Genomic DNA, 26,652 nt, shown 5'->3' on the forward strand with positions numbered 1-26,652 from the left:
CATCAAGGGTTGGAATTGGGGGTTAAATCCCCAAATATAATTCCAACTGCTGCTGCTCACTGCTCCCCTCATCTCCCAGGGTGTGAACAAGGGGATGGGTCAAATGCAGAGGAGAAATTTCACCACACCTAGTGTGTGTGTGACAATCATTGGTACTTTAACTTTAACTTCTCTGAGAGCTTGTTTAATACATGTAGTGCTAAATTTGACCTGTCGAGGGCGATAACGCTACACCTTGGGTTGAATTGTGATGAGTCACATTCATTGTGTGCAATGTTTGATGTGAAAGTTGTTTAATTTCTATATGCGTAAATATCTGCAGTTTACTGTGTGAATGTATTAACACTTAACCTTCTATTTCATTTATGTAAAATACACAATGGGCATTATTTATAAACGTTATACTTTTGTAATGTTTATTTTATGTTTGTATTTCCAGTCTTACAAACTTAAATAAAGGAAGAAGTGTAAAGAAATAAAACTAAGGAGGGAAAATAATTTAAAGAAGAAACATAAATTCTGCTGTTAACTATCTGCCTAGCTGCACACGCTGGAAACGAGCAGCGAGGGGCAGAATAACGAATTCATTGACAGTGCAGTGTGAAAGCCGTTGTGTTTACTTTGCAATTAAATAAATGCAGTCTCAAAGGAATATAACCTGCAGAGGCACTTTCTGACGAAACATCCACATTTCGATGTCCGGCCCCTGAGCCCCTTGGACTCGTTAAACTGCGGACCTCTTCACTATGTAGTTGAATAGCCCCGACATAAAGGCTTATCTAACATGCCAGAGGCTGTTCACCTTGGAGACCTGCTGCGGATATGGGTACGGCCTGGCGCGAGATTTACACCTTCTTCTTTACACACCTGTTTGTCACTTCACCTGTCCAGTGTCAAGGTGCACTGGGATAGGCTCCAGTAGATTTATGCTGCTTTAACATCTGCTGACTGAAGAATCCTCCATCAAGTCTTTTATTGGGCGCCAAACAATCATCCATGCCACACCCACTTCAAGTCCACTACTTGCATTACTTTGCATGTAATGCGTTTATGAATGAATGAATGAATGAATGAATGACATGAATTAACTTTTGCACAACGTTAGACTTTTTGAGTGTTACCTATTTACATGGGCAACATTTTGAATTGAAGGAAATTGCATAGGGTAAGGTTGCTGATTAACATTTCTTGTAGCTTTTTTAAAGGCAACCATACCCTGTATAATTGATCTTTTTCCACATTTTTATGACCATGCTGTGTTCAACAGGTAACAGCAACCTTACCCTATAAAAAAAAAACAAAGCCCCAACTTGGGATGGGTACCCTTCACAGTTAAACCGATACGCTACCGATTCCCGGTACCTGGGAATCAATACCAGTACTTAATGGTACCAATTTTTGGTACTTCTGTGTTTTTTGATAAAAAAAATTATGCCAAGCACAAGAGTGTATCTAGTCGATACTACTATGATTACATCTATATTTTTTACTGTCACAAAATCTTTTTTCCTTTTTAAAAAATTCATATTATGTTTATGAACTCAGGAAATATGTCCCTGGACACATGAGGACTTTGAATATGACCAATGTATGATCCTGTAACTACTTGGTATCGGATCGATACCTAAATTTGTGGTATCGTCCAAAACTAATGTAAAGCATCCAAACAACAAAAGAATAAGTGATTATTGCATTTTAACAGAAGTGTAGACAGAACATGTTGAAATGGAAAATAAGCAGATATTAACAGTTAATGAACAAGAGGATTAATAATACATTTTTACAGCTTGTACTTTATATTTTTGACAAAATAATAGACTGAGAAATGACACAATATGTGTGACTAATTATGAGCTTTTGTTTGCTTACTTACTACTAAAAGACAAGTTGTCTTGTATGTTCACTATTTTATTTGTTTATATTTGTTCTTCGTTTGCAATAAAAAAAACACATGTTTAATGTACCGTAAAAAAAAAATTTTTAAATAAAGCCAATAATGCCATTTTTTGTGGTCCCTTTTATTTAGAAAAGTATCGAAAAGTATCGAAATACATTTTGTTACCGGTACCAAATATTGGTATCGGGACAATCCTAGATGGCAGTAGTGCATTGTTTATGGTGTGTTGACAAGCCAGTTCAGACTTTGCTGTCTAGTCTTTTATTGTGCTCAAAAAGTGTTCATATTGTACTTATTACCCACAAGCTGTTTGATTGTAACGTGTATATATTAGTTGTAGTTTTCATTAATACATTTGGAGATGTTGAAGTCGCCATGCAAAATTGTGCATGCTAATCAGTAGCATGTCAATAGCAAAGCCAATGTATATTAGCATCGAGCTAGTGCGAAAATGGAACCTTACTTTACTTGGAGTGGTTTTTGAGTCAATTGCTTCGTTGCCATTGAAAATTGCAACATTACTTGGAGGTAGTTTGGCTGAGTCCGCTCTCAGTGCTGTTGGAGGTACCAAAGTGCGAAACATGGTACCATTGGATTTTACGTAAATTGTTGCCCGGTAGGACCAGAGGGGCTTGGTCGGTGCCAAAAAGTACAGAATTTGGTACCTATCCCTAAAAGCCACTCAATTGGAATCAAACTGCTACTCCCTAAAGTGTGTTGTTTTTTATTGCTCGTGCTTTATTAGAGAACACTATGGTTTGTAACATCATCAGGTTAAAAAAAAAAGCTTTTAGTTGGTATTAAAGCGGTTGTGCTGACCCTTCTAGGACACCGTAGTCATTTAGGTAATTAATGTGTCATGCAAGAGCGAAGAGGAGAGCATGTAGCACTAATTAAATGATGCATTCAGGGGTAGAGTGAAGCATGCATATAAAATAAAAATAGATGTATCCGATTACTTTCCCAGGTGTAGGTGTTCGCTTCGGGGATTGAATCTGAGATGGCCCGCCGCTTTTCCCCGGGTACATGAAATCCATCTCGTTGGAAGGAGACCCCGAAGGCCCCGGAAGATACATATTCATTACCCAGGCGTCACATAATGACAGGCCGGCAATAAAATGTTACTTTAGGTCTTACAAATAAGGGGAGAGGAGAGAGGGATCACATAATGACATATCCTTGGTTAGAGTGGCGCTGTAATTGCAGTTACACTGTTTGGACAAAAGTAATAGGACATATTTAGGAAGTCACTCTGAATGTGAGAGAAATATACAATTAGGAATCCATCTTTGTTGGAAGATTTTGGAGCTCTAAGCTGTCAAAGGATGATTAAAAGGTCAATACTGCTTATAAAAGTTTGAATTCTGCACAGACAAGACTGTTTAGCCTCATTTAGTCAACATGATTTGCCGCTTTGATCACTCCCTCCCCACGCAGACATCCACACCCACCACCGGCACCACGTTTGTCTCTTCATATTGTTGATTTATCTGGGGATCAGAGAGGAGAAGGATGGCAACATGGGGTGTGCGGCATCTTGACAAAAACAAAAGAAGACTGTTAAAAATGTATACAAGGCGGGCGCGTCTGCTAAATTGTTAATACCAGCTGCAAACAAGGGCCGGGCCTAAAACAACAGTCCTTTAAATGCTCATTTTAAAGTTGATAATTGCGTGAGTGCAAATAGCACCAAGGGACTTTTGAGTTTTAAGGTGGAGCAGCAACATTCTTTTCATTTAACTATTTCTTTCAATATTTGTCAGTAATAAATGCAACAAAAGAGCGCATTTAGGTCATTTGAAAACAATTGTTAATGTTCCAGACATTATCCAAAGTTGTCCTGGAAACAAAGTACTTGTAGCTAATGTCACGGCCTTCACCCTGCAGACATAACACAGTAAAAACAACTAATTCACAGTTAAAACAAATCCTCAAGGGACAGATATAAAAGAATAAAAACATCCGCGCTTGAGGTCAAATGGTGGCAATCTTATCTCGGTAAAGACATGCTTTTTATGCCTGGCTTCATAACTTTAAAACAACACAAACACGTCTTTGTTGGCGGTAAATGGGGTGCAGTGTCGGAGCACGGCCCCAAGAGGGAGCCAAACGGTCACAAATAACAGCACAAGTCACATTTATTCAATTAAAGTGCCTCCCTGTTTGCATAACTTGTCCTAAATGTGCTGGGAATAAAAATAATCAATGTTTTTATTGAAGAAAACACATATGAAGTAGGTTAGATACATACAAGTACTTGTAAGAGCATAATTGACCAGACTCAAGGGTTGGACTGGAAGATTTCTGTGAATTTGAAAATATTAGTATAATTATTCAACATAAATATTTACAATTGTATGTATAAACTAAGGGGACTAGTATAGAAATATTGGGACTATTTTGTGTAATTCAAACTAAAATAAATGTAAAAGTTGAAATGTGTTCACAACCTAATACAATGTCAGTCAAAAGGTGTGTCCAAACTTTAATAGTAATGTATATCTGGTAAAAAAAAAAAAAAAAAAAAAAATTAAATGTGGGTATTTGCACTTTATATGTATTGTATTTGTTGTGAAAGTATTGTTTAAAACAATTTTAATAATGTGAGTTACGGGGAATTTAATATGATTTATGAATAGTATTTAATATTTATAAGGTCTAATAAATAATGTTTTTTGGATGCAAAACTAACATTATGGATGTTTTGCATCACCTCATTGTGAAAAAAATTGATGGATGGACATGAACATTATGGTAAAGACCAATGATGTAATAATGTATGTTTTTACTGAACAAAATCACATGAAGTAGGCTAGATACTTACAAGTACCTGTTGAGTATCATTGACCAGACTTTAGGGTTGGACTGGAACATTTCTGGGAATTTACCACAAGAATTTTGAGAATATTAAATATATTTATTTAACACATTTTTTAAATTGTATGTACAAACTAAGGGGAATTTTATGGAATTATTTGGACTTTTTTGTGTAATTCAAATACAAATAAATGTAAAAATTGACATGTGCGTACAACGTAATAAAATGTCAGTCAAAAGTTGTGTCCAAACTTTAATAGTAATGTATACCTGGTGAAAAAAAAATAAAAATAAAATACAATTAATAATTTAGTGCATTTGTACTTTTTATGTATTGTTTTGAAGATAATGTTTTAAAAATTATTGTGTCATAAAAAAATGTATGTGAATTATTTGACATTATTTATTAATAGTACTTGATATTTATAATGTCTCACAAAAATGTGTTTTTAACAATGTGAGTTAAGGGGAATTTTATTCTATTTAATAATAAATGCAGACAATTGTAACCTGTCCAAATGCATGTGTATTTTATGTAATATACTTTTATATATTACATTCACATAAAAATATTTCTAAAGACTTTTTTTGCTTTGAATAATTTGCAAATATAATTTGGTGATTACGTTATTCATCAAAAATGTTTTGTTTTGGGGTTTTTTTTCACCCACCATGTATTTTGTACAATTCCCAATTGAGTAAATTAATTTCTAGTACCAGTATATTCACTGTAAAATACATTCTGCTGATACTTCTGCTCACATCTTCAGTGATGTTCCTGTTAGTATTAGCAGTATGTTTCTCCATCATAACACAACACAACAGAGGAGAGCTATCATTATTAATATTAGTGGTAGTAGTAGTAGTAGTAGTCTTCTCCATCATGACTTGCCCAAGGACATACTGTACATCAGAGGTGCCCAGACATTTTGAGTTGGGGGCCGCATTGGACTAAAAAAAAATTGGCCAGGGGCCAAAAGCCGATCGCATGTAAAGTAACTATATATACCTATACATTAAAAAAAATTATATACACACACACACACATTAATAAAAACAGATATGTACATATATATATATATACACACACACATACATGCGTGTGTGTGTGTGTGTGTGTGTGTGTGTGTGCGTGTTTGTGCGCACATCACTGAATAAAAATATAAACGCAACAGTTTTGTTTTTGCTTCCATTCTTCATGAGTATAACGCAAAGATCTAAAACTTTCACTATATACACATAATAACTATTCCTCTCAAATATTGTTCACAAATCTGTCTAAATCTGTGTTAGTGAACCCCTCTTCCTTGCAAAGATAATCCATTCCACCTCACATGTGTGGCATATCAAGATGCTAATTAAACAGGTGTGCCTTAGGCTGCATGCCCACAATAAAAGGCCACTCTGAAATGTGCAGTTGTATCACAAAGCACAATGCCACAAATGTTGCAAGTTTTAAGGGAGCGTGCAGTTGGCATGCTGACTGCAGGAATGTCCACCAGAGCTCTTGCCCAAGAATTGAATGTTCATTTCTCTACCATAAGCGTTTCAGAGAATTTGGCAGTACATCCAACCGGCCTCACAACTGCTGACCACATGTAACCACACCAGCCCAAGACCTCCACATCTAGCAGGTGCACCTCCATGATCGTCTGAGACCAGTCACCCGGACAGCTGCTGCAACAATTGATTTGCATCACCAAATAATTTCTGTACACACTGAGAAACAATCTCAGGAAAGCTCCTCTGCATGCTTGTCGTCCTTACTGGGGTGTTGACCTGACTGCAGGTTGTCGTTGTAACCGACTTGAGTGGGCAAATACTCACATTCGATGGCGTCTGGCAAGTTGGAGAGGTGTTCACTTCACTAATGAATCCCGGTTTTCACTGCTTAGGGCAGATACAGACAGCGTGTGTGGCGTCGTGTGGGAGAGCAGTTTGCTGATGTCAATGTTGTGAATCGAGTGGCCCATGGTGGGGGTGGGGTTATGGTATGGGCAGATGTATGTTGTGGACAACGAACACAAGTGCTTTTTATTAATGGCATTTTGAATGCACAGAGATACTGTGACGAGATCCTGAACAATATTTGAGAGTCGCACGATGGCTGGAGCCTATCCCAGCTGCATTCGGGCGGAAGGCGGGGTACACCCTGGACAAGTCGCCACCTCATCGCAGGGCCAACACAGATAGACAGACAACATTCACACTCAGACTTACACACGAGGGCCAATTTTGTGTGGCCAATCAACCTAACCCCAGATGCATGTCTTTGGAGGTGGGAGGGGCCTATATCCCCAGTTGCATGTTTTTGGAGATAGTAGGAAGCAGAAGTACCCGGAGAGAACCCATACAGTCGCGGAGAGAACATGCAAACTCCACACAGAAAGATCCCGAGTTCGGGAATGAAACCTACGATCTTTTCCCTGTGAGGCACGAGCCCTAACTGTTGCGTCACCATGCTGCCACTGAATACTGAATCTACGTGGGTACTTATTTTCAACTGATATTAACAGTTTTCTCCAAAAAATAAATTTTATTGATCAGAAAACATGAGTGTTTGCAATATTTCCAACATCTAGCATGTTATAAGTTAATATTAAGCAATAAGGTTGAGGGAATATGATACAAACTTTCATCCATCCATCCATTTTCTACCGCTTGTCCCTTTCGGGGTCGCGGGGGGTGCTGGTGCCTATCCTTGTAAACAAAATAGTGGTCACTACCGAAACACTCTGTGTTTGCAAAGACAATAAAGTATATTGCGCTATCTACTAAAATATTATGATACTGATTGGTTATGTATATAAATGTATATATATCAGTGACTTGCAGTGAGGTTTGTGTCAGAGTGTGTTCGTGACGAACCCCAAGATGCAGAGATGGCGGCAGGCATTGAGCAGGAAAACATGATTTAATTTAACTCTATAACAAGAAAAAAACAAAAGGGTACAAACAAAAGGCGCGCACAAGGCACAGAACAAACTTGGCTATGAACAGAAACTAGCACAAAGGCTAAACTATGGACAAGAAACAAAAACACTTACTGTGACACGAATAAACAAAACTCATGTGGCAAGAAACGAGCAGGATGAACTATGACATGAGCAGAGTGAACAGAAGTAGACAGAGCTACAATGACATCGACAAGTATAAATGACATTGACCTCGACAATCATTAGCGACATTGACAAGTAGACACTACAATAATCCAGCACTGACTGGAGGTCAAAGCAGGTCTAAATAGCAGCTGGCTGATTGACACCAGGTGTGGCCAGGTGCCAATCAGCCACAGCTGAGGGGACAGCACTCAGAGAGACAAACAGGAAACTGAACCAAAGTAAGAGTGCTGACAGGAAATAAAACAAACACAGAGAAAAAACTAAAACTTGACCAAACTGTCAGGGACAAGCCTGACAGTTTGAGGTTGGGGAGGCACTGACCCACGAGTCAGATTTACAAACATACAGTATGATGCTGCGTCACTGACTCACAAGTCAGATTTACAAACATGACAGTATGATGCAATGGCACCAGCTCAAAATCACAAAAAACACACAAGCGGCTAGGAGACACAGAGAGTAACAAGCAGTGGAAAATGGATTAGAAAGGACAGATTTTAAAATATAATAGTTTAATATATAAAGGGTGGAGTGCCATCTCCGAGTTGGGGAGGAGATCTTGATCCATGTGGAGAAGTTCAAGTACCTCGGAGTCTTGTTCATGAGTGAAGGAAGAGTGGATCGTGAGATCGACAGGCGGATCGGTGCGGCGTCTTCAGTAATGCGGACGCTGTATCGGTCCGTTGTGGTGAAGAAGGAGCTGAGCCGGAAGGCAAAGCTCTCAATTTACCGGTCGATCTACGTTCCCATCCTCACCTATGGTCATGACCTTTGGTTTATGAACGAAAGGACAAGATCACGGGTACAAGCGGCCGAAATGAGTTTTCTCCGCAGGGTGGAGATAGGGTGAGATTTACAATTGTTTGTAATATTACTAATACTTTCCAACTTACTGTGTATCTGCTTTGTCGTATTTCTCTGCGTCAGGACTCACACATGGTGACGGTGCCATGGTTAAAGTTCGACAAGTATCCAGTGTGTCGACCCAGATCAATCTACTGATGTAAGCGTTTGTTGTTATGGAGCTCTTCATGTTCTTCTTGGGCTCCTCCATGACCTGGTCCCCTTTGGAGTTCTTTCACCCTTTTTCTGTCAGGAAGCTGGCTCAGATGTTGCCATCTTCTTGTGAGCTGCTCAGGTCCGTGGAGGAGTTCTTGCACTTTGTATTGCTCCGTGTGCCAATCCTGTCTGTACCGTTCTTCCGGTTGATGGGGAACTCCTTAAACCACCTTGCCATGGTAGCTCCTCAAAGTAGCTTGGTGGCACCATGAGCCACAATGGAGGACTTTCCAACAAAAGCCTTCCTCTTATTTTGTTTGGAACATGTTACAAAGAGACTGGAAGCTGACTGAATTTGTATCCTTAATGCTTTTAAATCTAAACTGAGAGCATTTGAAGGAGCCTCAGTTATCTGTAACTGTTTTACTTAATGTCCATGCTGTCATTTTAATGTGTAATGTGAATGTGAATGTAATTGTATGTGTAACTCTGCTGCCTCCTGGCCAGGACTCCCTTGAAAAAGAGGTTTTTAATCTCAATGGGATTTTTCCTGGTTAAATAAATGTCATAAATACTTTTAAAAACCATTTAGCTTTAAATCTACAAAAACAATCTGCTGTAAAGGCTTATTTTGTTAATAACAATATTAATCAAAAATACCATTACTGGATCCATTTGGGATTTTCCTTAAATTGTATTGCTCCTACAGGAAAAATCTATTTTTTTTTCTCTTGTCATGGCTTTTACAGTCTTCTCCAGTGAGGAAGAGTGAAAAGGGGTTAGAGGAGTGAAAAGGGGGTGGACGACTTAAGTGTGTTCATAAACTTTAAAGTATAGTGATTATATATTGATTCATTGATTAAACCACCGTGTGTTGTGAATTATGATTCATAATTTGTCCACAAGGTGCAGAAAAACACTGGAACTCTTCCTTAATATTGCATACAATTTTAATTAAAATGTAGTTTTAATTAAACCCTTACAAGATGTACAGTATATGTAATTCACAATATGTCCACAAAGTGCCAAAAAATAGCAACTCAGCTGAAACATTGCAAAAAAGTTTAATTGTTTTTTCTAGTAAAAAAAAACATCACATTTGTTCTTTGTAAGAAATCTGAATACAACAGTTGCAGTGTTGTATATTTATTTAAACTAAAAGACAAAAAATCACCAAAGTTATTGTGTTCTTCTGTTGTGGTAAACAGTCCTGCTCACAATAGTCCACGTTCCACGTCGAACGACGCGGTACTCTTGTTGAACACAAAATACACGATACCCGACATCACGTACAAAAAAACCATGAGACTTCAGCAATTTTGCCAGACAAGCCACATTTATCTATACCTGCTATCCATACCCAAACACTCTTAAATGGACAAAACTCATTAGAAAACAATGACATTTTTCAGCCAACCATCTAAAAACAAATCTAATACTGAAGAAATAATAGGGAAAATACTTATAATAATTGTAATGACTATGATAATAATTAGATTCATTCAAACCGTAAACTTCCTTGAATTAATCCAGTAATAAAAAAGTAAATTTCTCAACCACAAGTTGTATATTTCACCTACAACATGTCCAAACAGTGCAAAAAAGCAATAACTCTGCCTGAACATTGAATACAATTTTAATTGAAATGCGGTTTTAATAAAATCCTCTCATATTGTTAATTTAATCCACAATATGTAAAAAATAAAAAAAAGTTTAAAAAAAACAGTCCAACTCAATACAAACTAAATATTGCGTACATTCTTTATTGAAATGTAATTTTGATTAAACCCTCACATGTACATTTAATATACAATTTCTCCAAAAAGTGCATACATTTTTTTTTTTTTTGCATACAATTGCAATGAAAATTTCGTTTGAAGTAACCAAACCCTCATATATTGAGTATTTTAAACCATAACTCGTCAAAAAAGTGCAGAAAAACAGTACAACTCTACCTAATTAGTGCATACAATTTAAACTAAAATATAGTTTTAATTTAAAACTGTGTGTTGGCATTAATTAAACCCACGCATTTTTTACTTTTCAATTCATAATATTTTGATTTACACATTTAAAAACATACTCAAATTACAGACACGTTCTTACACCTAAAAGATGACCATTTTTGGTTTTACTGGAGTATTTAAAAATATATAACACATTTCCTCATTATTAATAGTATCATTGAATTGCATGTGAATACAATATAATTTAATTAAAAGTGATTATATACATTGATGTAAATGGGTATAAACTAAGGATGTCCGATAATGGCTTTTTGCCGATATCCGATATTCCGATATTGACCAAACCCTTAATTACCGATACCGATATCAACCGATACCGATATAAACCGTCGTGGAATTAACACATTATTATGCCTAATTTGGACAACCAGGTATGGTGAAGATAAGGTCCTTTTTTAAAAAATAAATAGAAATAAAATAAGAAATAAATTAAAAACATTTTCTTGAATAAAAAAGAAAGTAAAACAATTTAAAAACAGTTACATAGAAACTAATAATTAATGAAAATGATTAAAATGAACTGTTAAAGGTTAGTACTATTAGTGGACCAGCAGCACGCACAATCATGTGTGCTTACGGACTGTATCCCTTGCAGACTATATATATTGATATATAATGTAGGAACCAGAATATTAATAACAGAAAGAAACAACCCTTTTGTGTGAATGAGTGTGAATGAGTGTAAATGGGGAGGGAGGTTTTTTGGGTTGGTGTACTAATTGTAAGCGTATCTTGTGTTTTTTATGTTGATTTAATAAAAAATAAAAACAAATAAAAAAAACGATACCGATCATTTAAAAAAACGATACCGATAATTTCCGAATATTACATTCTAAAGCATTTATATAATAGTATAAACTCTAATTATTCGTATATACTATACATTGATAAACCAAAGCGTCTCCTGTGACATTTTAAGGCATAATTTGTGTAAAAATTTTTTTAAAAAAAGCACAATTGTGCCTAAATGTTGTCTAAAATAGTACATTATAATACAGTTTTAATTAAACGCTGCTTAATTTAAAAAAGTGGACTGTTTTAAAATGGGTGCCGGAGGTGGGTAACACCAAGTGTATCTGATTAATAAAACTACCAATAAACAATTGTAATGTTGATGATTTAATCAACTACTTTTAGCCTTTCTATAAAATGTCACATGGTGTGGAAATGTATCGTGATTTTTGTTTTGTCGTAATGTTTTTTTCGTCCATGGCGACTTCGAACCCCCCCCCCCATTTTAGCACTACATGTACCCGTCCATGGTTAGGGCTACCCCTGCTCGTTCCTCTTTGTCCGGTGGCAAAGGAAGGCCACGATAATAATGGCCAAAAATAGAGTTTTTCCCTCCCCCGAATGAGTTCTAGTTAAATGGTGGATCGGCGAGTGAAGACGCCAGAGAGTTGCAATTTAACGGCCAGCAGAGCGAGAGCGACGGAAGAAAGGGTACAGTTTGTTCCCCCCCCGCAGAAAAGAAAACGATGGCTAGCTATCGCCAGTGGCATGCTAACGTTAGCTAGCGGGCTAACGCTAGTATATAGTAAACAACATTTACCAACGGCGTCATTTGGTTTTGCCTCTTCTATTTGCTGATGTGATACGTTACATTTGTGAGCTCACTATTTTTGCGGTGTTGTGGCTATTCGGTGTGCGCTAAACGCGGTAGCCACATTTGAGTAAACGTGGCTAGCTCGTAAGTAAGGTGGCATCCAAGCTGTGCACATCTGTAAGTCATCATGTCCTCTTTAAGTCCACTGACACCGATGCAGGTAGCTTGCTACCTGTTTATATAATTACTATACAGTCTTAGAAGCACCCAGCTCACCTTTCAAATAAAAACTGACGTTGATTTGGTGACCAAATCCCGGCGTGACAACAAGCAGAGTGTGCAGACCTGGGCCTCGAGTCAAAATCCACATCACCAAACTCGCCATTTTGACATGACCCGGAGCTAGATTGGACCCCGCCACCCGCAGGACGTCGTCATTTTTATTTTATTTTTTTACATTTTCCCCCTTCCTCTCTTAGCATATGAATCGGTGACATCACCGACAATAGTGTTAGCTAATGGCTGCCGAATCGGGGAGACTACTGGCGGGACAAGGAAAACGAAGCAAAGGTAGGAATGAACTTCACCCATCTACACACCCCCCCAAAAAAAATCAGCAGGATTCATCCATTACTGTGCTGCAAAGGGCTGCACTGATGCTGTTATAGCAACCCCCTTTTCGCCTTCCCTCCATGATTATGTCCAACTTCACGACTGGTGGCTGTCTTTCACAAAGTGGATCTCCTGCTATCAGTGTACCTTCAGCTCCTCATGTCTTCGTCTTTACCCTGTCCTACTCCCCTCATTGACCTTCTGCCTGTTTTCGGCCTCTCTCTCTCCCCCCTTTTTCCCCTCTTCAAAAGCCTACCAAGGCTCCATGACAACGATGATAACAGCCTGGATGTACAAGCATCTTGTCCTCATGCCAGTCTGTCGCTTCATTGATTCTATTTTAACTGTTGGACTTGGACGCACTGAAAAAAAAAGAGGCCCTAGGTCTGAAAAACTGCTCCACTCTGTCACTAAGGGGTGTTTGGCCAATCCAAATGGGATGCTCCTCTTGATTGTTGGTCCACTAATAGCATTGTTGTAGATAATAATCCCTTTCCTCATCTCTTCTGCTTATTGTTTCTATTGCAGCTTCACAAATGAAGAGCCCAGAGAAGAAGAAGGCGAGGAAGTCCACGTCACAGGTAGTAAGCCTTGTTTTTATATGTCTTTTAATGACCATTTAACGCAAAAGTCCATTGTTATGGTTTAGTGCTGCACAATTAGCATACTTGCCAACCCTCCCGATTTTCCCGGGAGACTCCCGAATTTCAGTGCCCCTCCCGAAAATCTCCCGGGGCAACCATTCTCTCGATTTCCACCCGGACAACAATAATGGGGGCGTGCCTTAAAGGCACTGCCTTTAGCGTCCTCTACAACCTGTCGTCACGTCCGCTTTTCCTCCATACAAGCAGCGCATAATATATGTCACATATATGTCAGTCACATAATATATGCGGTTTTTATACACACATAAGTGAATGCAATGCATACTTGATCAACAGCCATACAGGTCACACTGAGGGTGACCGTATAAACAACTTTAAAACTGTTACAAATATGCGCCACACTGTCAATCCACACCAAACAAGAATGACAATCAAATTTCGGGAGAACATCCGCACCGTAACACAACGTAAACACAACAGAACAAATACCCAGAACCCCTTGCAGCACTAACTCTTACGGGACGCTACAATATACAGCCCCGCTACCACCAAACCCAGCCCCTCCAACCCCGGCCACCTCAATCCCCCACCCCGCACAACAGAACAAATACCCAGAACCCCTTGCAGCACTAACTCTTCCGGGACGCTACAATATACACCCTCGCTACCACCAAACCCGCCCCTCCAACCCCGGCCACCTCAACCCCCCCCCCCCCACCCATCTCCTGAATTCGGAGGTCTCAAGGTTGGCAAGTATGACAATTAGTCCAATTTTAATCACGATTGAATAGGCCTGGGCGATTAATCGATTTTATCAATAAATTTGAGTTTTTTGTGGCAGACGGTTTTATTTATTATTCAGTTTTTTTAAAGGATGTTTTTACTTTTTTCCCCCCTGGAGTTTCCGTAGCTTCCGCTATAAAGGAGCGCTTCATAGCGGGGAAAATACTACTCTTAACAAGGCGAACAAGACTGCAACAACTAACAACAAACGCCTGCTTACTGTGGTGGAATCATTTACACAACTTACCATGTATGATGAGAAAAAAGTACAACTAAAGCAGTTGCTCTGCACATCGACAAAATGTACTTCACATACAATGGAAAAGCCTGCGTTTATCCACTTACTGAAACTATAGAGTCCTCTCAATGTTTTACTTGATTTGTGTGCGTACAATGTACAATACTACATTTTTTATACAGAGGTATTTTAAGTTTTATGTCCGCACTTTATTGATCTGATTATTTATTGATTATTGGAATATTTTTAGATTTATTGGATTTCATTTATTTGCATGCAATGTTCAATGCTACATTTTGTTTACAGAACTATTGTATTCAAAGCAGAAGTATTGCCTTCCAGAGGAAGCTCTTGAATTAGTTATTTGAGAATTATTCCATACAAAGTGCAATTTATGTCTGGTTTAAAAGGAACAACATTCGAATTTTGCTAAAAGTAAGATGCAGTGTCATTTCAAACTACTAATTTTTGATAAAAGTGAAACTTGTTTTCAATTATTTCTATCATTTGTATGTGTGGGTTTCTTTAAAAAGTAGGGGGTAAAACAAAAAAATTGTAAATGAAATTTTTTGTTAAAAAAAATACAAATCAGATTTGATGACTACTTGTCGTCCAAAAGCTGTGTGTAAAAACAATGCTACTACTGCTAAAAAGTTGTGGACGCGACCAACGATCTACGTTGGTATATTATTTATAACTTGACAGCTTCTAATACTATAGTTGGATCACCAATGTTAAAATAATAACTTATGCATTTTTGTGTGCGCTTTTTACTTGAAGACATGTAAAGTCAACTGTATTATTGTTAAATTGTTCTGTTATAGTGCGTTTTCTTATTTAGTTTACTTTTATTTACTTGAATTGTAATAAAATGTTGAACTAATCTCTGTTTTTTTTAAGCTTTAAAACTGGCAGGTTAAGAATTATGTAAAAAATTGTTATATTAATTGACATCGATTATTTATTTATTTTTTTGCCATCTGGATCTGATAATCAGCTTGGAATAATCTAAGGCTGCAGCTAACGATTATTTTTCTATCGATTAATCTATAGATTATTTTTTCGATTAATCGGTTAATCTGTAGATTTTTTTTTTCGATTCATCTATTGATTATTTTTCCTTTTACCGATTATTTTTTATTTTATTTTATTTAAAATGAAGATGAAAAAATAAAAGTAGGCCAGTTTTTTCAAAAGGCATGGCTTTTATTTACAAAAAAAAAAGTATGGCCACTCAGTCAACATTGACAACAACATGACAAAATATTCTGTAACAATGTAAACATTTAAAACTTTTAACATTTAACAAAATTAAAAGTAGCTTATTTGCTTTTTAATGTGCAAATATAAAAGTCAACATCCAGTGCAAATCTTAATATTCTGCAATAGTATAAGCATTTCAAAAGTAAAAGTATTGCTTATTTTGCTTTAAAATGTGAAAAAATAAAGATAAACATCCAATACAAAAAAGTGCAAAACGAAATATTCTGTAACAACAGTGTAAACATTTCAACAAAAGTGAAAGTATTGCTTATTTGCTAAAATGTGCAAAAATAAAGATAAAATCCAATACAAAAAAGTGCCAATCTAAATATTCTGGAGCACTGTACACATTAAGTATTGCTTTTCAAATGTGCAAAATAAACATCCAGTCCAACACAGTACACAATAACCAATTCTACTCATTCCAGTGAGTGACTAACAGTTGTAATGAAGAAAGGTTAGCATGTCTACTTGCTTTGCTTCTTTTCTTGTTTACAATATTATCAGCAGCTGAAAATAGGCGCTCAGAAGGGGTCGATGTGGCTGGAACTGAGAGGTAATTAGCCTTCACCTCAAACCAGGACTGCGAGCGAGCTGAGCTGCAGTTTAAGTTTCTAGTAGGTCAACGGGCTCATAGTGATGTTACTAGTAGTTGACTGGGAGGTGTTTATTATCATTTGGGGAGAGTCCGCTGCCTGATGCTCACCTGCTAAACACCTATCTGCTCGACACTGAAGCGCTGACTACATGCGCTATGAATACGCACTGCTGATTGGCTGATAATGCTTCGTGTGTACCAATCAGATGGTTGTGTGGGTGGGACAATGCTGCGTGTGTACCAATCAGATGGTTGTATGGGTGGGACAATGCTGCGTGCTGAGACAGAGGCAGAGGAGCAAAGCAACTTGTTAAGACTTTAGCAGCTTAAGTTAGCCTTAGCTTAGAAACTCGTTCGGTACACCCCCGTACCGAACCGAAAGCCCCGTACCGAAACGGTTCAATACAAAACACATACCGTTACTCCCCTAGCAGATACAAATGACACATTCATGTTTATGTGTAATGATGACAACGTATGCTAACGCGGACGATTGACTAGTTGATGGTTGATGGTTTTCTTTTCAAATGTTCGTTCATAGCCGTTGTGCTGCTATGATAGGCCATTTCCGCTCGACACAGTGTGCATACAACAACATTATTAGGCTGTGTATTGAAATACTCCCACACTTTTGGCGTGCATTTTTCCCCTCGCTCGCACAGTCTGCTTTGCGCTCCGCCATGACGGTAGTGTGACGTAAATATGCGACGCGTCGATGCACAAAAACGGCGTCGACGTATTTACGTAACCGATGACGTCGACTACGTCGACGCGTCATTTCAGCCTTAGAATAATCACAAATAAGGAAGCAATACAATTAATACAATAAAAATGCATTTGTTATATGTTTATTTACACCAATTACATATGGTACCGATCAATACCTGTATCGATAAGGAATATCGATAATGGCATCGGTATCCATTAAATCCTAACAATATACATCCCTAATGGTGAGTGGCCTTGACAGTTTAACAATATCAACACAATATTTAAAGTAGTTCCTTATTCTTTTTTACTATATTCTAGTGTTGGAGCAAAACAAAGTCAATAGTAGGGCTGGGCGATATGGCCTTTTTTTAATATCGCAATATTTTAAGGCCATATCGCGATACACGATATATATCGCAATATTTTGCCTTAGCCTTGAATGAACACTTGATGCATATAATCACAGCAGTATGATGGTTCTATGTGTCTACATTAAAACATTCTTCTTCATACTGCATTAATATATGCTACTTTAAAACTGCCATGCAGAGAAGGAAATCACAACTAAAAAAATCACTATTTTTTTCATACGGTGTTGATCTGTAAATGTTTGCCTCTGCATTTTGATGATGTGGGCGTGTGGCACTGAACGGAGATGTTGACATGCGGAGTAAGCACTGTTCATTCTCTAGCAGGTGACTTTTCAAATGATGCTACATATTAGCAGTAATGCTACTTTTTATAGCAACGCTTTCGCCCCACACTTGACAAATTACGGTTGTCTGTTCGACATATTCCCACTTGAAGCCAAACCACCGCCAGACGATGGACCCCCTGCTGTTTTTTGGGGGAATTAATTATTCCTTCATTTGTTACCAGATTCGCACCTTCTTTCTCTCGTATTACGGCTAGCATCACAGCTAACGTTAGCCATGCTGCTACCTCTTTGCTGCGCGAGGGCGTATACATATGTGACGTATGACGTGTGTAAGAAGGTGCGCTTGTCTGTCTGTGAGAAGGAGACACAGGAAAGAGCGAGGAGAGCCTGTAGTGTAATGCCAGCAGCTAAAAGCAATACTCGAATATCACGATATAGTCATTTTCTATATCGCACAGAGACAAACCCGCGATATATCACCCAGCCCTAATCAATAGTACACTATAACTAAACAAAAGCAAAAACTATTATTACTCATTTAAACCCTTTAGTTTTTGCCCCCAAAATCCCTCCTGTGTGCAGAAAATTATACCCCGAGTTTGTGAACATGAACTACATGAATGATTTTGAGAGAATAAAATTCACTTCGATCACTAGTATCAACCACACACTGATACTACCCTACCCTTAATATTGACAGACACCACCAATTTTTAGATGCATCCACCTTTCTCTTATGTGTCTTGAACTGACTGTGACAATGCTGACACACCAACAGTGATATTATTCTCTCCAACTCTTATTAATTTACTTGTTATTTTCCTGTTAATATCCGCTTACTTTTTGTTGTAACATTGTTCCAGCTACACTTATTAAACTTTATTGGGCACTTATTTCTTCTCTTGTTTAAAGTTAGCTAACCTTAGCTATAGGCATGCCTTATCCTGGCAATCTCTCGATGTGTATATAACTTGTTTAGATTTGTCCTTCAGTGATAAGAATACATAAGATACTATAAAATGCATTTTATTTGCCACAATATGAGTGATAATTATTTGTTTAGGGTAGCAGCTTCATACTGTGTATGGAAACATAATAAGCTGCTCTTCGCTTGTCAACCATTGAGCATCGGCGTTTGTGGTCAGCATTAAAAGGCATTAATCAGCAATGGCTGATTGCATAGTACTTCATGAAAGCCCCCCAATACCAATTGGTGGTCGATCGGTCTGCACATCCCTATGAGCACAGAGCTCCATGACCCCGCGAACGACCTCGCTTGCTGGCATTAACACGTTTTCCCTGGCTGCTGCATCCAGTTGCCTCATATCACTTCCGTGGAGTCCTAAGCACGGCTGTTTTTAAACAGCAACAGTTGTCGACACCTGCACAATACGTTGTTTTGCTCGTCTTTTTGGAGACCCACTGGCAGGACTAACGGTTAGCCATTGTGCTAAATACAGTGTGAACACACTTTCCGTCGAGTGAAAACATTCCTCGCCGGTTTTCTGGCGCAACATGCTCTCGGTTGGAATTCATACACCTCCTGCATCTGCGCATGTGTATGAATCCATGTAATGCGGAAATGTAATTGTGCATTAAAGGACTCTTTCACGTGAGTACAATTGTTAAACTAAGTAACGGTGTTTGATATTACATGTTTTCACACTGCAAACCATCAAGTGATCAAACGAAGCTAAAGGCATCTTTTTTTTAAGTAAAAGAGGAAATCTTAATGCACAAAGATTTGTCTTAAAATTTAGGGATAACATGTATTAGACTATTTTATTACAAACTATTGTGTGTAGGACCACATTACTGCACGTAAATGGCTCTCCTGTGGGTAGGCCTGAGCCAATAATAATTCAATTATTTGAATGATAAATCAGAATTAACTATAGTTTTGCCGGAATCAATAAATTGCCATGTTCATATGTGTTTTCTTCGTCTATCGCTTTCAGACTGAGTGCAAGAGGTTTAAGGCTCAATTCCTCAATACCTCTCCTCCGCTCTTGTTTTTGCCCTCCCTCCTTAGTTTTGTGCGTTCACGTCAATCAACAGGCGTTTAAATAGGTAGGGGGAAAGGGCAAAGTACCTCCCTCGAAGCGAAGTGAGCTCGCAGACCTCCCTAAACTATATCGAATGCAAGGAGAAAGATTGCAGACCAGAAACCCAAAGAAGTGTGCAAATGTAAGTAATAAGCGTAATTAATGATTTTCATAATAATGACACCAGTGGTTTAGTCAGACTTCAAACATTTGCTACTGCACGTAAATATTTGTTTCAAACACAAATACGCAATGAAACACATTTTACATAACGTAAGCTGATGTGCCAGCACATGCGTATTTCTCCCAAAATTTTGTCTTCTTAATAAAAAGAGGCAAAAAAAATAGAAAAGACCACAAGCAAAGCTGAACATCGCGTTTAAAGTAAACAAACATTTGTCGCATCTCTTACGTCACTGCTGGCAAACGACAAAGGTTGATGACGTAGCGAGACTCGATCAACATCCATATGCATAGGGTCGTTTTTGCAAATATTTTGTCATGGCACGAGATGCTAGAGCCAAGGGAGAGGGTCAAGTAGGAGAGGAGTGGGGGTGGAGGGAGATTTCGAAATTGAGCCTTACTTTCTGCATTGCTCTCAGCACCTGAGCACGTTGATTTGATAGCACAATTAAATGAACGAAGTGAACCCTTTTGTCAATCTTTCACAATCCTTGTCTCTGTGGGTGGAGGCAGGGTGCTACCTTCCGACAGAACTTTGCTAGGGAAGGTAACAACATTTCGGAGGAAAAAAGATAATTGTAAAGTAAATGTCCCGTAATGGGAATATTTTGGCTTCAAACCGAATGAGCAACATTAGCATATGAACACAGACAGATGAGCCAGTATGCTGAAAACACCCCTATCCGTTTTTCCAACTGTGGAAAACAACTGCATTTGAAGATAATTCATATTTATTTAAGTGAAATTATTGCTAGCAGAGATTAAAATACCTTTTTTTAAATGTTTGATTAAATATTCAGGATAATCAAAATTTATTGACCTTCCATTTACAATAGTAAAAAATACTAATGAGAAATAAAGTTGTATTATTATATATTATGATTACAATATAGGGCTGGGCCGATGATACGATATCAATATATATCGTGATGGACACGGAAATGTGTTTAATAAAATATTCGATATATATTTATATTTTTTGGTCACAAGAAACTAGAAATTATGAAGCAAGATTTGTTTCATGACAAATCACTCGCGCTTTGTGAATACAGGAAGTGTCACTGAGCAATGGGAGGGACATGATAACAGCCAATCACGTAACGGTATCAACTACACCTTTCCTGCTGTTCGGCTGCCACTCCCAGACTGTAGTCGAGGAGCTCACGGGAGATGTTCCCTCCAGGGCCGATGTTTTTGTCAGGGGTAACATCCTTCATTTTATCCAACAATGGGTCTGCTAAGCTCCGCTTTCGGGTCGGAATGATGAGGCCGCCGATTCGTGACTATTCGATTGCTTTATTCTTATTTCTGCAGGACACATTCGCTACTGCTGCATGCTACCGTTGGCTTACTGAAGTCACTCAACCAACACACTGCCATTCTTGAAGGAGCACACACACACATACACTACTGTCATAACCAGTGTGGTACGCCGTCTTTCTGTTTTGCTGTGGATTCACTTTCTTTTGGGGAATTTATTATTGTGGTTACTGCGTGCAGTACCTGAGTCAATGAAAATGCTTCAATAACAAGTAGAGCTGCGCCAAGTAGAGAAGGTGCCATCAGTGGACAAATGTGAACATGTGAATATGGTTTCTGTAAAGAAAGTGTTTTAATGATTCTATATGATAATTACATTTTTATGAATTAGATTCATACAAATGACAACATTCCATTTTTCTTTCAATTTAGGCTGCGGGCTTCTCGCACCTCACAGAGTTTGCGCCCCCTCCTACACCCATGGTGGACCACCTGGTGGCCTCCAACCCGTTTGACGATGATTTCGGACCGCCATCTCGACCCAGCGGACCAGGTGGCTCCCCATTCCTTCCCAGCCCAGGTGCAGGCGGAGGCGGCAGTTATGGAGGCGCGGGTCGAATGGGGGGCGGCGGCGGTATGGGTTTCATGGGAGGACCAGGCAGCGGACAGCCGGGTCGTAGACCGCCGTTTGGACCGCCTTCCAACGCAGGACCTCACCACCAGCTAGGTTTTGGCGGTATGCCTGGCTTCGGAGGTGGGGGCACTGGTGGGGGAGGAGGCGGAGGGGGTGGATTCCCTCCTGGTGGACCATCTCAGTTCAATATACCCCCAAACTTCAGCCCACCAATGCACCTCGGGTCTGGCTTTAACCCTATGTTGTCTCCAGGAGGGATGGGGGGTCCAGGAGGAGGGGGTCCACCCCACCCTCGATTCGGCATGCCTCCACAACAGGCACATGGACAAGGGGGGCACCCATTTAACAGTCCACCGTTACCTGGTGGAGGAGGCCCCAGAGGGCCCCCACATGGTCCCATGCCTCCCATGGGTGGCATGGGGCCCGGCCAGGGCATGAACATGATGAGTGGAATGGGTGGTGGTCCTGGAGGAAACATGCTGGGAGGGCTACCAGGCATGCCTTCTCAAGGACAATTCCCCCAATCACAGGATGGCTCCTATCCTGGTCCCAGTCCACCAGGGCCAGGCAACGAGGATGGAAAGAGTTTTGGGGGCGGCGGAGGACCTCCACCTGGGCCTCAGCAGCAGCAGCAACAACAGCAGCAGCTTAACCTAAATCCCAACGGCCCCCCATCCTCTAATAACACCACCCCTGGTCCTCCTAACTCTGGACCCCCACAGCCTGGAGGAGACTTCCAAGGCCACCCTGACATGCAGCAGCCCAACGCCAGCACACCTGGCCAGCCTCCCTTAGCGCAGCCACAGCTAAACTCCTCCCCCAGTGGCCCTCACAACGGGTCAGGCCAACCCCAGCATCCGCCCCCAAATCAGCTGCAACCCCCCAACAGTGCGAACACCCCCAACTCGAACAACTCAGTCCAGCAGCAGCAACAGTCCACTCCACCCAACTCTGCTCCGGGCTCCGCCTCCCACAACCAGCAGAACAACACCCCTGGCACTGGTGGTTCCATGCCCAATTCCGCCCCCAATTCGGGTCAGAACAACATGACCAACAACAATGGAAGCAACACCCCTGGCAGCAACCCAAACCCCCCGTCCAACTCTACCCCAAACACCCAGTCCCCCTTGCCGCCCGGCCCATCTGCCCCCGCGGTGGGGCCTGGCTCTGGCCCGGGAAAACTGGGAGGCCCCGGCATGGTCTTCCCCTGCGGCCTTTGCATGGCAGAGGTGCACGACGACCAGGATGCCATCCTATGTGAGGCGTCGTGCCAGCGTTGGTTCCACCGCGACTGCACGGGCCTGACGGAGCCCGCGTATGGGCTGCTGACGCGGGAGAGCGCCGCTGTGTGGGCGTGCGACTTCTGCATCAAGACCAAGGACATTCAGGCCGTGTTTGTGCGCCAAGGACTGGGCCAGCTGGTGGCGGCTAACGAGAGCTGAGGAGTCTTTGCTGGACTCGTTCCCTTCAACCATCACTTGACATTCATGCTCATGTACAAGATAGCACTTTGAGTGAGGTAACTGCCCCCTTCCCCCAGTTTCCCAGTCCCCAAAACAACAATAGGATTCAGATTGTGATGAATGTTAACTGACACACACGCACTGACACCAACACACTACCTCACACACTTTGTGACTGACCCAAGCACCATTGGCCGTTCAAATTGATGCCAGGTAAAATTATCTTTAATGTATTTATTAACCATCAGCAAAGGAGTGTCTTTGCTTTATACGCCTCATATTTTAATCAAGTTCTAGTGCATCATCTTTGCAATGCATTGATACCATATGAGGGTTTTATCCTCTTAAGACAGGGCTGTCCAAACTCTCCACCGAGAAACATTGAAAGATGCAACTTTTCCATACACTTTTTCTTAATTCCATTCTGATAACCAGTGAAGAATTGCAAAGCATCTAAAATGAAAGCAAAACAGCTTCCATCTCAGCATGTTGATTCACACGACTAGGCAAATGGGTTGTTTAATTTGATGTGTACAATTTTGCAGGCAACAAACGGCCCGCGTGTTGGATTTTGGACACCCCTTATCTAAGGTTATTTACCAATCAGATCCACCTTAGACATTCCGCGCCCAGTGCTGAGGAATCCAAAGGAGACAATATTATTGTAAATATCAGGGGGAAAATGTGTAAACAGAGCCGACAAGTGAACAAAAGTGTTACTTTTTATACTACACATTCATGTCAACTCTTATTTCTTTACCGTAAACTCCTTTTTTTTAGGGGGATGTTGTTGCAAGTAGTGGCCTGTCATTGTCTGCTGTGTGTAGTCCAGTGATGGGATAGCATGTGTGAACAATGCAGTAACAGTCCAAGCAGACCAACAACAAATGATCACAATTCTGTCCAGTTTTAAAGTCTCCCTAATTTCTGTCCCTGCTTTACACCATCATTCAATGTCCCAAGTTGCCTTTTTAGTCTTATTTCTTTAAATTTTTGTACCTGCTGATTTTTGTTTTCTTTGCTGTGCTCTTGCGCCTCCTGGTGGAAGCTGGACGAACCACAGGTACTGAAATCCGAAGTAAAAGACGAGATTCTTTTTGTACATTTTTGTCAGATTTTTATTATTCATTTGTTTTCCATCTTAGCTGGTGTTTATATTAAACTTAAGTGACTCGTTTACAGATGAAGAATCATTCTGCGTTATCTGAGATGTCAACTTGTTTTTAAGCTCTGAAAGTTAACTAATCTTACGACCTAATGTCATGGTTGACTAAACTTTTTTACAGATCCATACATTTCATAATTAGAATTAATATCAATAATATAGGAGATTAAATATAGGAGCTGAGCCGGAAGGCAAAGCTCTCAATTTACCGGTCGATGTACATTCCCATCCTCACCTATGGTCATGAGCTTTGGGTTATGACTGAAAGGACAAGATCACGGGTACAAGCGGCTGAAATGAGCTTCCTTCGCCGGGTGGCGGGGCTCTCCCTTAGAGATAGGGTGAGGAGCTCAAACTAAAGCCGCTGCTCTTCCACATCGAGAGGAGCCAGATGAGGTGGTTCGGGCATCTGGTCAGGATGCCCCCCGAACGCCTCTAGGGAGGTGTTTCGGGCACGTCCAACCGGTAGGAGTACACTTTGGGAACACTGTGTCTCCCGGCTGGCCTGGGAACGCCTCGGGAGGAGCTGGACGAAATGGCTGGGGGGAGAGAAGTCTGGGCTTCCCTGCTTAGGCTGCTGCCCCTGCGACCCGACCTCAGATAAGCGGAAGAAGATGGATGGATCAATAATATAATTTAGCTTTTAACCTTCAAGGGTATTTTTGTGCAATCCAGTGTTTCGTAGGATTTGTTAACAGGTCAAATTTGGTACTTTAAAACCTGTTATCTCAGTGCATCAAATTAAATGAACAAAAAGTTATAAATCTGTCCCTCTTGGGGTCAAATGTTATTGATCCTACTGCCTGTCATGTATTTTTTGAAAAACATTTTTTAAATGTGTCCACCAGATGACGCTGTTTTTCGCATTCAAAGCGCGCAGCACAATTCAGACGGATCTACTGCGGGGGTGTCCAAAACTGAACATTCTGGGAAATCAAAGGGTGATGAGCCATTTTTACGTTTTAAAATATTTCGTATATATATGTGTGTGTGTGTATATATATATATATATATATATATATATATATATATATATATATATATATATATATATATATATATATATATATATATATATATATATATTTCAAGGCCAAAAATTGTGTTATTGCTTATATTGATCAACATATAGTTTTCTCTTTACATTATGCTTTTTTTGCTCTTATTTTTTCCCAATTCTACAATGTGCTACACGCCAAAAAAAAACGTTTGCACTTTATCTTTGTTTATTACCAGATAACAACTGGAGTGTAACGTAGAACATAATACTCTTTAAAGTGTATTTTATGCAAATGATCTTGTTTGTGAATAATTGTTCTTGACTAAAACCAATCTCGTACTCAGGAGGCTGCGCGCGAATGAATTGATAGTTCCTGCAACAAAGCACCGCCCACCGCCGCTATCCAATGACGTGCTTCGGGAGGCGGGGCCACGGAGACCAGGCGTGTTGGCAACAGGTTGCTCTGGTAGCGAAGAGGGCAAGCAAAAATACGCGTTCTCTTTTCTGGTGAACTAAACATCTCATCACACCAACGAGAAGGAGGAAGGTCTTTCTGTTTAGGACTTGGATCATCCGCGAGGTAAAGTCCAAGACACTCGCACACACCTGCTGCTAACCTATTTTATTTAATTTTTTTTGCTGATTACGCACTTATACGATGAACACCTGCGTTGATTGCGCTCAACTTGAGTCAGCCCGTAGTAAGCAGCACTCCGCGCGTCTTTGGATGTCGTCCTCCTGCGCGTCCTTAATTGGATGGGATTGCGTAAAAGAGGATAGGCGAGGTTATTCTAGCAGGCCAAAGCCTCCAGTTGGATAGGACGCCGTGTTGATCCCCCCCTGCGTTCCTTAATCATGTTTACTTCTCTGCTTGGTTTCGACGCGCTCCCGATACCGACTGACCGGACAGGTGGGTGTGACGCAACACCCCGGCAGCAGCAGCAGCAGACAGGTGCTTTTTTATTGCTCACTTCAACAAGACGAAGTAATTGGGGATTATTTCCATTGTGGGCTTTGATCGTTTGT

General features: G+C 40.0%; 2 protein-coding genes across 4 annotated transcripts in view; both read left to right on the forward strand.

The window, feature by feature from the left end:
• The first annotated feature begins 12,112 nt into the window (after window positions 1–12,112).
• On the forward strand, window positions 12,113–24,563 carry pygo2 (pygopus homolog 2 (Drosophila)). Of its 2 annotated transcripts, XM_062047562.1 has the most exons (4): window positions 12,113–12,305; window positions 12,888–12,978; window positions 13,549–13,601; window positions 21,797–24,563. In XM_062047562.1, the coding sequence occupies exons 2-4, from the start codon at window positions 12,927–12,929 to the stop codon at window positions 23,438–23,440; spliced, it is 1,749 nt and encodes a 582-aa protein (XP_061903546.1). In that variant the 5' UTR covers window positions 12,113–12,305; window positions 12,888–12,926; the 3' UTR covers window positions 23,441–24,563. The 2 variants fall into 2 exon arrangements, with proteins under 2 accessions (XP_061903546.1, XP_061903545.1); XM_062047561.1 differs by having other exon boundaries at window positions 12,113–12,978.
• A 704-nt stretch (window positions 24,564–25,267) lies between these two features.
• Window positions 25,268–26,652, forward strand: part of cgnb (cingulin b) — a 108,516-nt gene continuing 107,131 nt past the window's right edge. Inside the window, exons 1-3 of one of the 2 annotated variants that reach the window (XM_062047560.1) lie at window positions 25,268–25,282; window positions 25,475–25,567; window positions 25,971–26,206. Coding sequence is in view for 1 of the 2 variants with exons in the window: in XM_062047558.1 (XP_061903542.1) it covers window positions 26,482–26,578 (97 nt within the window). In the remaining variant the exon portion in view is untranslated. Of the gene's footprint in view, window positions 25,283–25,474; window positions 25,568–25,970; window positions 26,207–26,300; window positions 26,579–26,652 lie in introns of those variants that run through there. The other variant, XM_062047558.1, reaches the window with a different exon arrangement.

This window comes from Entelurus aequoreus, linkage group LG05 (assembly GCF_033978785.1).
Source record: "Entelurus aequoreus isolate RoL-2023_Sb linkage group LG05, RoL_Eaeq_v1.1, whole genome shotgun sequence".
In the NCBI taxonomy this organism is placed as follows: Eukaryota; Metazoa; Chordata; class Actinopteri; order Syngnathiformes; family Syngnathidae; genus Entelurus; species Entelurus aequoreus.